We start from the raw sequence: 12,469 nt of genomic DNA, 5'->3' as shown, positions 1-12,469 counted from the left end.
AAATGAAGGCTACAGGGCCCCACAAGCATAAATAAGTTCTTTTACTTTCCAAAAACCCTCTGAATGTGCATCTGCTGTAGAAAAGCACAAGAGAATCTTTGTTCTGCCACCCTCAGGGATGTGCACAGTGACTCACTCAAAAATGATTCCAAGTACAATGGTGCGCTTTCGCCAATTCAGAAAAAACCTCCACAAGTCTATATTTAAGGATTATTCTAAATTCTGAAATGCATTCATAACTACAAGAATACTACATTTTACAGTCCTAGCTCCCTCTTCAACTTTTTACAACAAAAATTAGCTAGTTTTTGTTTTAAATCTTTTTCTGACTGTAAAAAGGTAATTACATTAGCACCTAGCTGAGCATGTAATTTTTGCCCAGGAAAAGTTTTAAGTCATCTGGTTAAAATCATATGAGAAATTAAAACTGATATTTATCTATATTTCTCTCAGAAGTTTCCTGCACATGTGTTTTTCATGTGTTTTAAAAACCATACAAAAAAGGAGTTCCTGTTTCAAGGTATGACTAAGTTTCTTCTATCTGTATTGTTTATGAAGAACTGCCAGGTAAAACATAGTCTCTTTATGGCAACTGTACTTTATTCATATTTTAATTAGAGTATTAATAGCAAATTTGGCCATTTTTGCCAAACTTCATCAGTCTTTTAATCCCAGCACTTCAAATATTAGACCAATAGAAACCACAACTAGAAGAAGAGGGAAGCAGTATTTTTCACATTTCTTTTCTTCTTAAAGTCATTTACAAATTTGTGGATACCTACTATGTACCAAGTATTGCACACTACGTACTGGGACATTAGGACTTCAAGAAGCTCATATTCCAGCCACATAAACATGCAAGGAATCTTAACACCAGTAATTACTGTGGCGAAGGAAGGTGTGAAGTATCCTGGGAACATTGAGGAGGAGTGGAAAAGTAAGTAAATCTGCAGTTTTGCAGATGAGCATGCGAGAGGACACTTCAGTGAGGAGACAGAACTTGCCAAGTCAGAGGATGGCTTTCCAGTCAGGGGAAATGGCAAGCTATTATGTATGCTACCATTTACTGAGTGTTTATTATGACAGGCACTTGCTAAATATTTAGTCCACACAACAATCCCAAATGATATTTGGTCTTAGAGAATTTAGGCAACTTGCCCAGGATCATTCAAAGTCTCAGTGCTGGAGCCTACGTTTGAAGTAGGCTTGACCAAATGCAAAACCCAGGGCTTTAAACACAGCTATAACCATACTTTTCCAGCCTGTATAAAGCATAGACAGGAGAATATGACTCACTGGACAATGCTTCTCACCTCTGTCTGTACATTGGAACCACTTAAGAAGCTCTCTGTAAGTACTAATGCTTAATACTCCATTCCAAAAGGTTCTAAACCAAGAAATCAAGTGTGGTCATAGGCATTCCAAAAAAAGTTCCCTACAATGAGAGATACAGCCTAGATGGAGAAGTAAGGTGTTCTAATATTTTAAGTAGTTAAAATGGATGTGTTTGGGGTGGGGGATGATAAGGCTAGAGTGCCACACAAAAGATCATGGAGGACTTTACCTCTCTATTCAAATTCACAAAAAGTACTTGCTGCCTTTGCTTTCTTGAGTCTTATTCTCTCTTCAACCCACGGCAATCAGGATCTTTATTCATCAGTCCAGTGAAATCATTCTAATAGACACAATCCAAAGCATTTATCAGTCCTCCCTTTTCTTGAACTCTCGAAAGTGCCTGACATTAGTGATTAGGGCTTTCTGTCTGAAATGCCCTCCTGTAGCAGCACTCTTCTATTCTCATCCTACCTCTTTAACAATTCTTTACACTCTTTTTTGCAGTTTCCTTTTCCTTGTCCCAACCCTTTAATAGTGGAACACCCAAAAGGGCTGTCCTACTCTCATTTCGCTTTTCACCCTTGTCATTCTTACCAATCTCATGACCTCAGCTATAACCCATATGCCGTAGACTCTCACATCAACTCAGAACCAGAGCCTGGTTTAACCTGAAGCTCCAAATTCTTACAGAACATCCCTACCTGTATCCCCTGCATGGAATCTAAAATCACTTCCAAAACCTAAAGTCTTCCCACCCTAATTCTGCTTAATAATGCACTCTTAAACAGGCAGTTACCCAAATCAACAATCTAGAAATCATCTAAACTTCTGCTTTGCTCTTGTACCCAGTCCAAACCTGTTTCCAACAAGCAAAAGAAGGAAGACAGAGAAACCTGAGCAGAACAGAAGGGCAGGGTGTATATTGGCCTTAAACGCAGCTTCTGGGGCTGAGAACCAATTATCTCAAAAGTAGGTTTGGACAGAGTGAGGCAGACAATTCAAAAGGGTAGCCAAAAGCGTGAGTTAGGATAAAAAGAAGAGGCGATGGAGATCAAGGAAATCACTAAGAGAGGTGATTCAAAGTCCTGTCCAGGGGTAAAACACAAAAAACCAAGTCCTCTTGGTTGCTGCAAAAAATATACATTGTATGACTGCACTCAAATCAAGTTCAAAGGTAGGCAGAACACACTTATGGTAAAAGATGTCCAAAAAGTGCTTTCCTCTTGGAAAGGGTACTGATTGGGAGGGGCAGAGGGGGAAGTTTCTGGAGAGGTGGTAATATCCCATACCCTGATTTGGGTGATAACTAAGTGTTACTGTAAACATTAAGCTGGCCATCTAGTTAGGATGCATGGACTTCATCGTATGTGTTTTAGAGTCCATTTCAAACTTTTAAGAGAAAAGCCTGGTGGGAGGCAGATACTCCCAATTCCAATCAGTGACCACTTGGGCCAATTCCAGCTCCTAGCTCATTATCCCATACGGAACTGCCTTATCTCACACCTGAACTACTTCATTTCTTTCCTATAATCAGGACCCTATCTCCTGGTTTCCCTGTCATCCTGACATAGTCATTAATAGTCTTCTCTTTCATTCATATACATACCCTGGTTCGGACAAAATGTATGTTCACCCTACCTATAAGCCTTCCTGCTTTTGTTAGAGCACTCCTCTTCCTCCCCAGTACATCTTCAACAACGCCCACAGAGTAATCTTTGTAAAGCTGATCTTATTTCCAGGCTTTAAACCCTCCAATGTTTCTCCTTTATTCATAAAATCAAGTTCAAATCCTTGAAATGATTCAACCCTGCTAGTATACCCAGCTTTAACATTTAACCCCCAACATACCATAAACATTATTTTGCAAAGTTTATTATCACATCCCTCCCAAAGAGCATTTTTAGGCATTTTTTCCAAAATGCTGTCCCACCCCCAATTAAATACTAAGGAATTAGATTCTGCCAGATAGAACTGAGTTTTTTAAGGTTATAAACCATAGTAAGGTCTAAGATTTTTTTCACTACTGCCCTAAAAAATAATTTTTGTGGGGTGCCTAGGTGGCTCAGATGGTTGGTCAGTTAAGCTGCAGACTCTTGATTTTGGCTTAGGTCATGATCACAGAGTCATGGGATCCAGCCCCATGTGGGGCTCCCCACTCAGAGTGGAGTCTGCTTATCCCACCCCCTCCCCCTTTGCTCCTCCCCCCGCATGAGCACACGTGTACACACGCCCCCTCTCTCAAATAAATAAATCTCAAAAAAAAAAAAAAAAAGGTCATAACTTATGTCCCTTTGGGGATGGTATCACCCCAACTGGGAATGCATGCTGAGAGAGTGGCTTCTTGTCCTACATATACACTTTTCCTTCGCTCTTCTTGCTCTCTGCCTGGAATGACTTCCCTTCTAGATGTCATCCACACAGCTACTCACCATTTTTAAGATTCCATTAACTGCTTCTCAAAGTTTTTCCTTTTCCCACATGCAGTCCCAAGTATCCTATTTGTACCTTTGTCACTAATAACCTTAACATTTTACTGATGTTTCCATAACCATCTCCTAACTCACTGAAGAAAAGGGCCCATATCCAATTTCTTTCCACAAGATTGTATTTTAGTATTGTGTTTGACATATTTACTAAATAAAAGGACGTATTAATCTTATTACCTAGGTGAGATAACACAACTCAGTTTACCTCAGACAGCCCCTCTTTAACCTGTTATTCTGACATAAATATTAACAGTACCTCTTTTAGCTCGAAAAAATGATTTGGATAACTTATACTGTTAATTGATCTAGGCAGTGGGCAATTCTCATCAAGAGTGAAACATGATGAGATGTATTAAAAAGAAGACTGTAGCAGTAAAATCACAATAAATAAAATGACTCAAGTACAACAGTCAAAGATAAAATGATATAGGGGCCTGCACTAGGGTAGAAGAGCACGGGGGGAAAAAAAGGTAGAAAGCGACTCAGGACATAAAATCAACACGGTTTAGTGGCCAGTTGGACAGAGGGAAGATTATCAGGGAGAATCAAGAGTTGAAACATGAATTTCTAGCCTGGGCAACTGGGGCAGTCACCAACAGAATATTAAGAGGGAAAAATGAGGCTTCAATTTAGGACTAGTGATTAAAGAACCTGGAGAACAGTTTAATAGATATATGGATCCAAAGCACATGAACTGGCTAAGAAGAACCAGGTGGCAGCCTATAAATATTAACTGAAGCCAAGTTGCTGAATGAGGCTTCCCAGGAGGTACAAAATCAACAGTTTATCAATAAAAACTATAATCTTTTTAACAGGACTATCCAAAATGAATTCTAAATTTTGTTTTAACACATTTATTCATTATTTAGTACATGCAAAGTATGATATTAAACACTTATGGAAATAAACCCTAAGGGAGATAAGGAGCTCACTCTGAGGAAAAAAGAAAGGTTATCAACAAAGAACCGTGTTGCATATGGACTGAGTTGAGGAAGGGCCAAGTTCAAGACCTTAATTTTGACTGTAGTATCTTTAATTTTGCTAGATAGACTCAAAATGAGTACCTTAACAGCTTTCATTGATATAGAGCACTTAGTTTCACAGAGTACTTAAGTCTAAAATTTTCCACTTAAAAAAATCTTTGCAAAGTAGAAAAGGAAATCAGAGAACTAGCTCAGGAAAGACAATGGACTATGAAGCTGGAACTACAAAGTAGGAGAAATAGCCAGAAAGTTAAAACTGTGTTAGAATACACAGTTCTAAGAGATATACTGTACAACACGTTTCCACATTCCATGTCTGACTAAGTTTGAGATGATAGTTTCATGTAAGGGCAACAGATGGTTCAAAATAAGGGGACTATTAGTTTTGTCCCAAAAACAAACAGAAGACTTCTATACTCATTACACAACGCAAACATCTGATTACAAGATTATAAGACAGTGATTCTTACCTATTTGTCTATTTTTCATAATGCTTTGCACCCACTAAGCATTCAAGAAAAATTAAGTTGAATGTATTTTATACCTTTCTATTACACACTTTATTCGTTTGGCTTTTCTCCTCCTGCACTGTTTGCGCCCACTCATTCTCTTTTGCTGGTCTCTGCTCTTCCCCCCTCATGTTGTAGTAATCAAGTGCCACAGGGCTGTCTGCGGTCCTCTTCTCTGTGTACACTTACTGCCTTGGGAATTTCATCTAGCCTCATGACTTGAAATATTATCTACTAGCTAATGAATATAAAATTCCTATCTCCAGCCCAGCCCTCTCTATAGAAATATAAATTTATAAATGCAACTCCTTACTCAACGTTTCTAATAGACATTTCAAACTTGACATGCTCAAAACCGAATTCCTGATCTTCCCTCCCCAAACCTACTCCTCCAGCAGCTTTTCCCCATCTCTTTGACGCCAGCTGAAACTCTTCGATGATAACTCCAACACTGATTTACAGGCCAAAAACCTTGAAACCCTGCTCGATGCTTTTCTTTCCCCCAAAGCACAGGGTTAACTCATTAGCAAATCCCGTCGGCTAAACCTTCAAAATATTTCCATAACTGATTACTTCTTGCCACCTGCATTATCATCACTTCAGTCTGAGTTACAATTAGCTCTTCCCGATTTCAACATCATAGTCTCTAGCCAACGTGCCTGCTTCTTTCTACCCTTGCTCCCATATAGTCTATTCTCAACCCAGCAAGTAACCAGGGGGCTCTTTAAAAAGTCAAGTAGGATAATAACACTCCTCTGCTTCAAGATTTTCTGGTGGCCCCCTTTCACACAAAATAAAAGTTAAGGAATTTCCAATGACTTACAAAGACCTTAATGATATACTCCCTCCTACACTACTATTCTGCCTCTCTGACTTCATCTCTTACAATTCTCACCCTTGTTTACTCTCCTCCAGTCACTAACAGCTCCTTGCTATTCCTTGAATGCACCAGACATACCCTCATCTTGGAAGTGCAATGACTATTCCCTCTCTTTCGAAAGCTCTTTCTCCATACATCTCCAGAGCTAATTTCATCACATGCATCAAGCCTTAATTCAAAAGTCATCTTCTCAGAAATCACAATACTCACCATCTTATTTAAACTGCAACCCAGCCCTTGCCCCATGCTTCCAATCCCTTTACTCTTTCTTAAACCAGCCATTATCACATATTATTTAACTTACTTGATTGTATTTTTCCCGTCTCCTCCCTTGCCCCTTCCATTAGAATTGTAAAACCAGTAGGGCATGCCTGTTCTGTTCACTGATACATCCCAGTGCACAGAATAGTGCCTTGAATTTGTAAGATTTCACTAAGTAATTGTTAAATACTTATATACTTAAAATTTTAAGAGTCCACTAAAAGAATAAACATCTCCTGAAAAGAGAAACGTAATTTGATGAAATTCTCACAAACAAATCATCACTTGGATTCAGGTTACCACTTCTTTACTCGTACTTTTGTACTGCAAACAAATTCTATACTCACTAGAAAGCACTGCCAATGAATCAAGCAGTTATCATGCTATGCTGCTAGATGTCAAGACTCTAGACTGTATTGTGGGCAGCTGGTCAGCATTCCCTTAAACAATGCTGCTGTTCCAGTAAAACAAGATAAAGTACTTCACGTGGCACACATTGGCCAACATAATTTTTTAAATAGTTTAGAAAATGTTTTAAAACCAAAAAAGAAGAAGAAGAAGAAGAAGAAGAAGAAGAAGAAGAAGAAGAAGAAAAGAGAACCTCCTAAGGCTCAAAAATAGGCCATTTCAAAGTAGCTAATTATGCTATTAAAGACAAGTAAGATTTTCCCACTAAAATGTGAATTTATCACAAATAATATTTAAAAGTAAAACCTACATTATAGATTGCAAGACTTGCATAATAGTTTCTAATTATATAAAAACTACAGCAGATTCACCTGTGAAGGTGAAGGCTCTCAATTAACTCACAATGACTTCAAGAATCATCAAAGGGAAATTAAAACACATGGGAGAGTAAATGTAGGTCTCAAAATGAGGACTCTGGAAAGTGGCAGAATTTGCCTTGTTTCCATTTAAAGATCAGGATCCCCAAAAACAAAGTTTGACTTACCACAGCTACAGTTATGCCTTGACTAATGTCATATCACAAAAGGTCAGCCCCAATTTACTGAGATCCATTATGCAAATCAATATAAATCTGAAAAAAACCTCAAAAGTGGCTTAAGAATTAACCAAAACATTTAATTTCATTTATTGCAACCATATACACGACAATCTAACAATCCCTTCACACTCTTGTCAGTTATTGCTTTTTGGTTTAAGAAATACACCATTTATTACAGAAACTACTCCAAATCAAGGAAAACCTCCCCCAAAATCTCAACTCTATAGAGCTATGCAAAGTTACAAGGTTTCAGTTACGTGACTGAAAATTAGCCTTGAGGTCAAATGAAAATCATTTAGGCTGATGCCACTGATGCTAACCCAACAGAGCAAATTTTGGATCCAAGCACAAAATACTGAAAAATTTCCCGCTGACAGTGAGAAAGTACCACCAGAACCGATCTTTAAATACGCATCATCCACGACCACATTCATCACCTGACTGGATGTCAAGTTTTAAGATGATTTTTAAAACTTTCTTTTCTAGGCAACTTCAGAGACATTTAAAGAGAAGTTACTTTTTCGTAATATGACTACTAACAATTTCCACTCGTTTTTCTACCTAGGGACACACTCACTCCGAGACCCATATTTTGCCCTGAGAAAATACGATTTTGTTATGGTGCCTTCTTCTCGAAAACACTAGGAAGTTACTGGCAAAGACGGGTGTGCGGGAAGACTGCACCTCGAGCAGGAAAGGCGGTCATCACCCCGGCGAGAAGGGCCTGGGTGAGGGCAGGGGAAGGGGGGGGACGCAGAGAGATAACACTGGCAGCAGGTGCGAGGCTCTGGCAAGGGGACAGTCGCCGCAGGTTTCGGACAGACAGGAGGACGGTGTCCGTTGGACAGCCGGACGCGCGCTAGAGTCGGCCGGCCTTACCTCGGGGGTCCGCTCGGGAGGCTTCTTCTTCAGCGCCTGCCTAGCGCCGGGGTCCACGGGTGAGTTCATGGCCGCGGCCCCGGCCCCCGTGCTCCCCAGCCTGCCCTTAGCAGTCCACGAGACAGCACATTCACCTTAGGTAGGGGGTCTGCACCCTCCACCCCCGAGGTAGATAACTCCGGACCGCCCCGGGGTCAGCGCTCGAGCAAACAAGCCTTCGCAACGCCCGCCCAGGGCCTCAGCCCACGCGCGACTGGCCAGAGGGAAGCCCGCACGGGGGCGGAAGGAGGACGAGTGCGCATGCGCAGCAGGGCGAGCACGCAAACGAACGCCCAAGGGCGTGTCTCCGCGGTGACGTAAAAACTGGGGCGGTGCAGTTAGGCCTCTTCCGACTCTTCTTCGTGAGATTTGAAGACAGATCGCGAGATCTCGCCTGAACCAGTCACGAGACCCGTCTCGGATTTGCGGTTTCGGCCGTTCCAACTTCCGGTGCAGGGACCGGAAACGCCCTGTGAGGGACTGAGCAAAAATAGCCTGTTGCGGCAGAGCGGTAAGGGTAAGCGCTCTGGGGGGAGGGTTCTGTTTGTGCCCTAATCCGGAAGCTCAGGGTGTGGCCAACCTTGGGGCCAAACTCCAGTTCTGCAACGCCAACACCTCTCCCTTGGAGAAAGTGCAGAAATCGTCGCTGCCGTTCCGCGAACGAGGAGGTTCACTGACTCTCTTCCGTGCGTTTCTTTTAATAAAACGAATCTCTTGTGGAAGGAGGCCGTCAGAAAGTACTTGCCCTGTCCATTACGGACGTACTGAGATCGGGGCAGAGAAATTAAAGTCTCGCGGCCTTGAGCATGGGTTGGGCACTGGTCCAGTGGCCAGCTCCCAGTTAGTGCTGCTTCGCGAAGTATTGCGTTCATATAACCAATGCCCAGGTCAGCCCGCTGCTCAGCTCAGCGCCTTCCTATGGCCGGGATGGGGGGGTGGTGATTTAGGGCCGCTTGGACTCAAGAGTGACCAATTTCGGACTATATTTTACATACTAGCCTGTTTTCCAACAGAGCGAATAAAGCCAATTTCTATTTATTTACTGGTCCATTGTTAAGAAAAACAGACCACTCTTCTGGATAGCCAGGCACTACATATTAGGTTTCCACTGTGAGAAGACTGATAGAGTTCCAGAATCCATTCGTCCTAGAACAGTATTTTTAACTGCTGTCCCTTTGGCGCACTGATGGGTCCCACGGGTCTCAAAATTCCTTACTTCGTAGCCGTCATAGGCATGTTCTTTTTACTGAATTTTAAGCTTCCTGAGGTCTGGATACCACATCTAGGTACATCTTAGTATTTCTCACAGCAGTTAGCATAGTTCACTCAATAATTCAAAGTGATTTATGATTATGACGTTAGTTTTCTAATGACGTGATAAGAATTAAATTTTAGAGTAACAAGGGAAAGAATTCAGGCTGCAACATTTATATTTCTAGGACCTACTAAGGATGGCTGATATTAATAATAGTTTTGTTTTCTGTTGGTCATTGAGCTTGCCCAAACTTGAAGTCTACAACATTACACATTTCTTTTTTGAGTATAGGTAAGAAACGCTACCAGGGAAGTTGTGGCTCAGCCATTCTGGAAATAAAGTAATTGTGGAGAGATCACAAGGAATTGCAATGACCCATTTTCGTCATTTTTTTCTGTGTATAAACATCCTCTCAAAGATCTGCCTAGGATCACAACGGTTAGCCCTTCCATTCTTTACAGATTGGTTTCTAGGGCCACATAAATATTTGAAAGAGGGGAAAGGAATTAAAGCATGATGCCCATGAGCTAGACTTTACGGGCAAACATCTGAGTTTGTGTCTTTAATAGACCATTTCTATTTAAACCACTTGAAGTTATTTAGTATCTCTTAACTTCAGTTTCCTTATCTGTAAAATGGGAATAGTAAAGGACCCATTGCTTTGGGTTTCTCAAGATTACATGAGGTAATTCATGTGAAGTACTTTGGATGTTACCTACACGCTTTATTACTTTACCTCTGAAAAGTGATTTCTCTGAAGCAGAAATTAAAATGTGGAGAACTAGAAAGGATTTTTTAATATCTAATTTTTTTCATTAATAACTTTAAGAAACATATTTAGGTATTCATGAAGATGTGGAGCATCAAGAACTGTCACAAACTGCAGGTTATGTGTAAACTGGGAAACTGCTTTGGCAGAAAAAATTGTCTAGTAAAGCTGAAACATACCCTTTCACAGCAAGTCCAGTCCTTGATAATATGTCCTGAAGAATACCCATGTACACTAGAAAAGATGAACAAAAATGTTCATTGTTCATATTAGCCAAAAACGAAAAATAACACCAATGTCCATCAATAGCAATGAGTTATTATCGTATATTCATTCAGTGGATGAATATACCACTGGATCCAGTGGGTGAATCTCTACCATAATGCTGAGAGGAAAAAAAGCAAAACAAAACATGAGGTATAATTGTAACACAGGGCTCAAATACAAGCAAAATTAAATATATCACATAGGGATGCAGTAAACAAGATAAAAAAAGGAGATGATGTTCACAAAAAATCAGGTTGTAGTTACAAAAATGTTAAGGGAGAGGGTTAATGATCAGGATAGGGCATATGGAGAAAGGGGCTTCTAGGTTACTAAAACTGATTTGCTTCTTGACCTAAGTTATGGTTACATTAATGTATATTTATTGATTTTTCTGTATATAATATTTCATGAAAAAAATTACATGAAAAGAACTTACTTTATTAGCATTCTCATAACACAGCAATAGTAAAAACAATAAACGTCCATGGTAACTACATAAATCTAAACTTAAGCACACTTTCAAAACCTTTCTTGTCCTTACCATCTTATATTGTGCTCTGGTATGCTGAAAAAAGTGAATAGACAGTTAAAACTCTTAATAGCAATTTTCAGAGAAAAGGCAACCTCTAGGACAGTATTCACCAGTACTACCTGGTATCTGAAAGGAAAAATAATGGTTCTGAATGCAAGCATTTATTAAATTCTAGGAAAAACAAAGCATGGTTAAATCTTTAAAAAAAAAAAAAAAAAAGTCTTAACTCCTTACCCTACCTTATTTTTCTTCCATTATTCTTACCACAACCTGACACTGTATTTTCATCTATCTCCCCCACCAGTGGGAAATATGTAAATTCCCTAAGAACACAGAAAAAGGTTTGTGTTATTTACTGCTTATAGCACCCAGACTTGTGCCCAACATATAACAAATGGAAGTATCTAAGGACTAAGTAATTAAGAGGGGATTTTGTTGTTTAAAAAAAAAAAAAAGATAGGCACTTGATTGTTTCTAATGGCAAAGAAAGAGGTCTGGCTAAGCAAATATTTTATACAAAACCAAATCCTAATTAGGCAGACATACTCAGAATGGCTACCTTACCAAAAAATAGCAAACCAACAAAAATATGGGAGTAAAGAGCACTGGTTTTAATAGCACCCGAATGAATTAAGACTTGAAATTTGGAGTATGCTGGGAAACGGAGTCACCACTAGAGGGGGGGAAAAAGCATGTTTTGGCCCAAATCCATAAAGTCAATTATGGTCATTAAATCAGAATCTGAGGGTGGGGTCTAGGAATTAGTATTTCTCAAAAGCTACCTAGGTGCTTCTAATATGTGATGAGATTTAAAAACTACTTTAAACTAACTCAGGTTCTGAACTAGTCTGACCCAAATTAATTCCAGCCTCTTCACACAATGAAGGATACTGACTTGTGAGTGCTGGACTAATTGTGTGACACAGGAGTGGCATCACAAGTTTCTTGAGAAAGTATCTCCCTTATATTTACACATTTCAACAATGTGACTCCCTTTGAGACAATTTAGGAAACGTCACCTTTACCAAGATCTGAATATATGAGCACTGAGGTGAATACAGAGACCTATTTTTGGACAGCCCTTGTTAAAATAGTCATTTGGAAAACAATGAAGCTCAAGCCTCTTCAACTTAGTACTCTCCTTAAGAGTAAATCCGTGGGAGGTCTAATCAGTGTTAACCCAGAGATCTGTCTGCAATTTAATGAAGGGATTGGTCTAGGCTCACTCTTTGACCAGAGTCCCTTTGAAAAGAATTCCAAGGGACCAA

The 12,469-nt window shown here is 39.9% G+C and overlaps 1 protein-coding gene across 3 annotated transcripts in view; it reads right to left on the bottom strand.

Annotated features, from left to right (window-relative positions):
* The window catches only part of RAPGEF6 (Rap guanine nucleotide exchange factor 6), a 179,207-nt gene extending 170,501 nt beyond the window's left edge, over window positions 1-8,706 (bottom strand). The window contains exon 1 of one of the 3 annotated variants that reach the window (XM_040622495.1): window positions 8,340-8,706. In XM_040622495.1, coding sequence (XP_040478429.1) covers window positions 8,340-8,408 — 69 coding nt within the window. In that variant the 5' untranslated portion in view covers window positions 8,409-8,706. The remainder of the gene's footprint in view (window positions 1-8,339) is intronic. The other 2 variants (XM_040622494.1, XM_008698967.2) reach the window with 2 other exon arrangements.
* Window positions 8,707-12,469: the final 3,763 nt, after the last annotated feature.

Source organism: Ursus maritimus, unplaced genomic scaffold, assembly GCF_017311325.1.
Source record: "Ursus maritimus isolate PB19 unplaced genomic scaffold, ASM1731132v1 scaffold_5, whole genome shotgun sequence".
In the NCBI taxonomy this organism is placed as follows: domain Eukaryota; kingdom Metazoa; phylum Chordata; class Mammalia; order Carnivora; family Ursidae; genus Ursus; species Ursus maritimus.
Note: the sequence above shows the minus strand (reverse complement) of the source record. Positions and strands in the feature narration are given on the sequence as shown.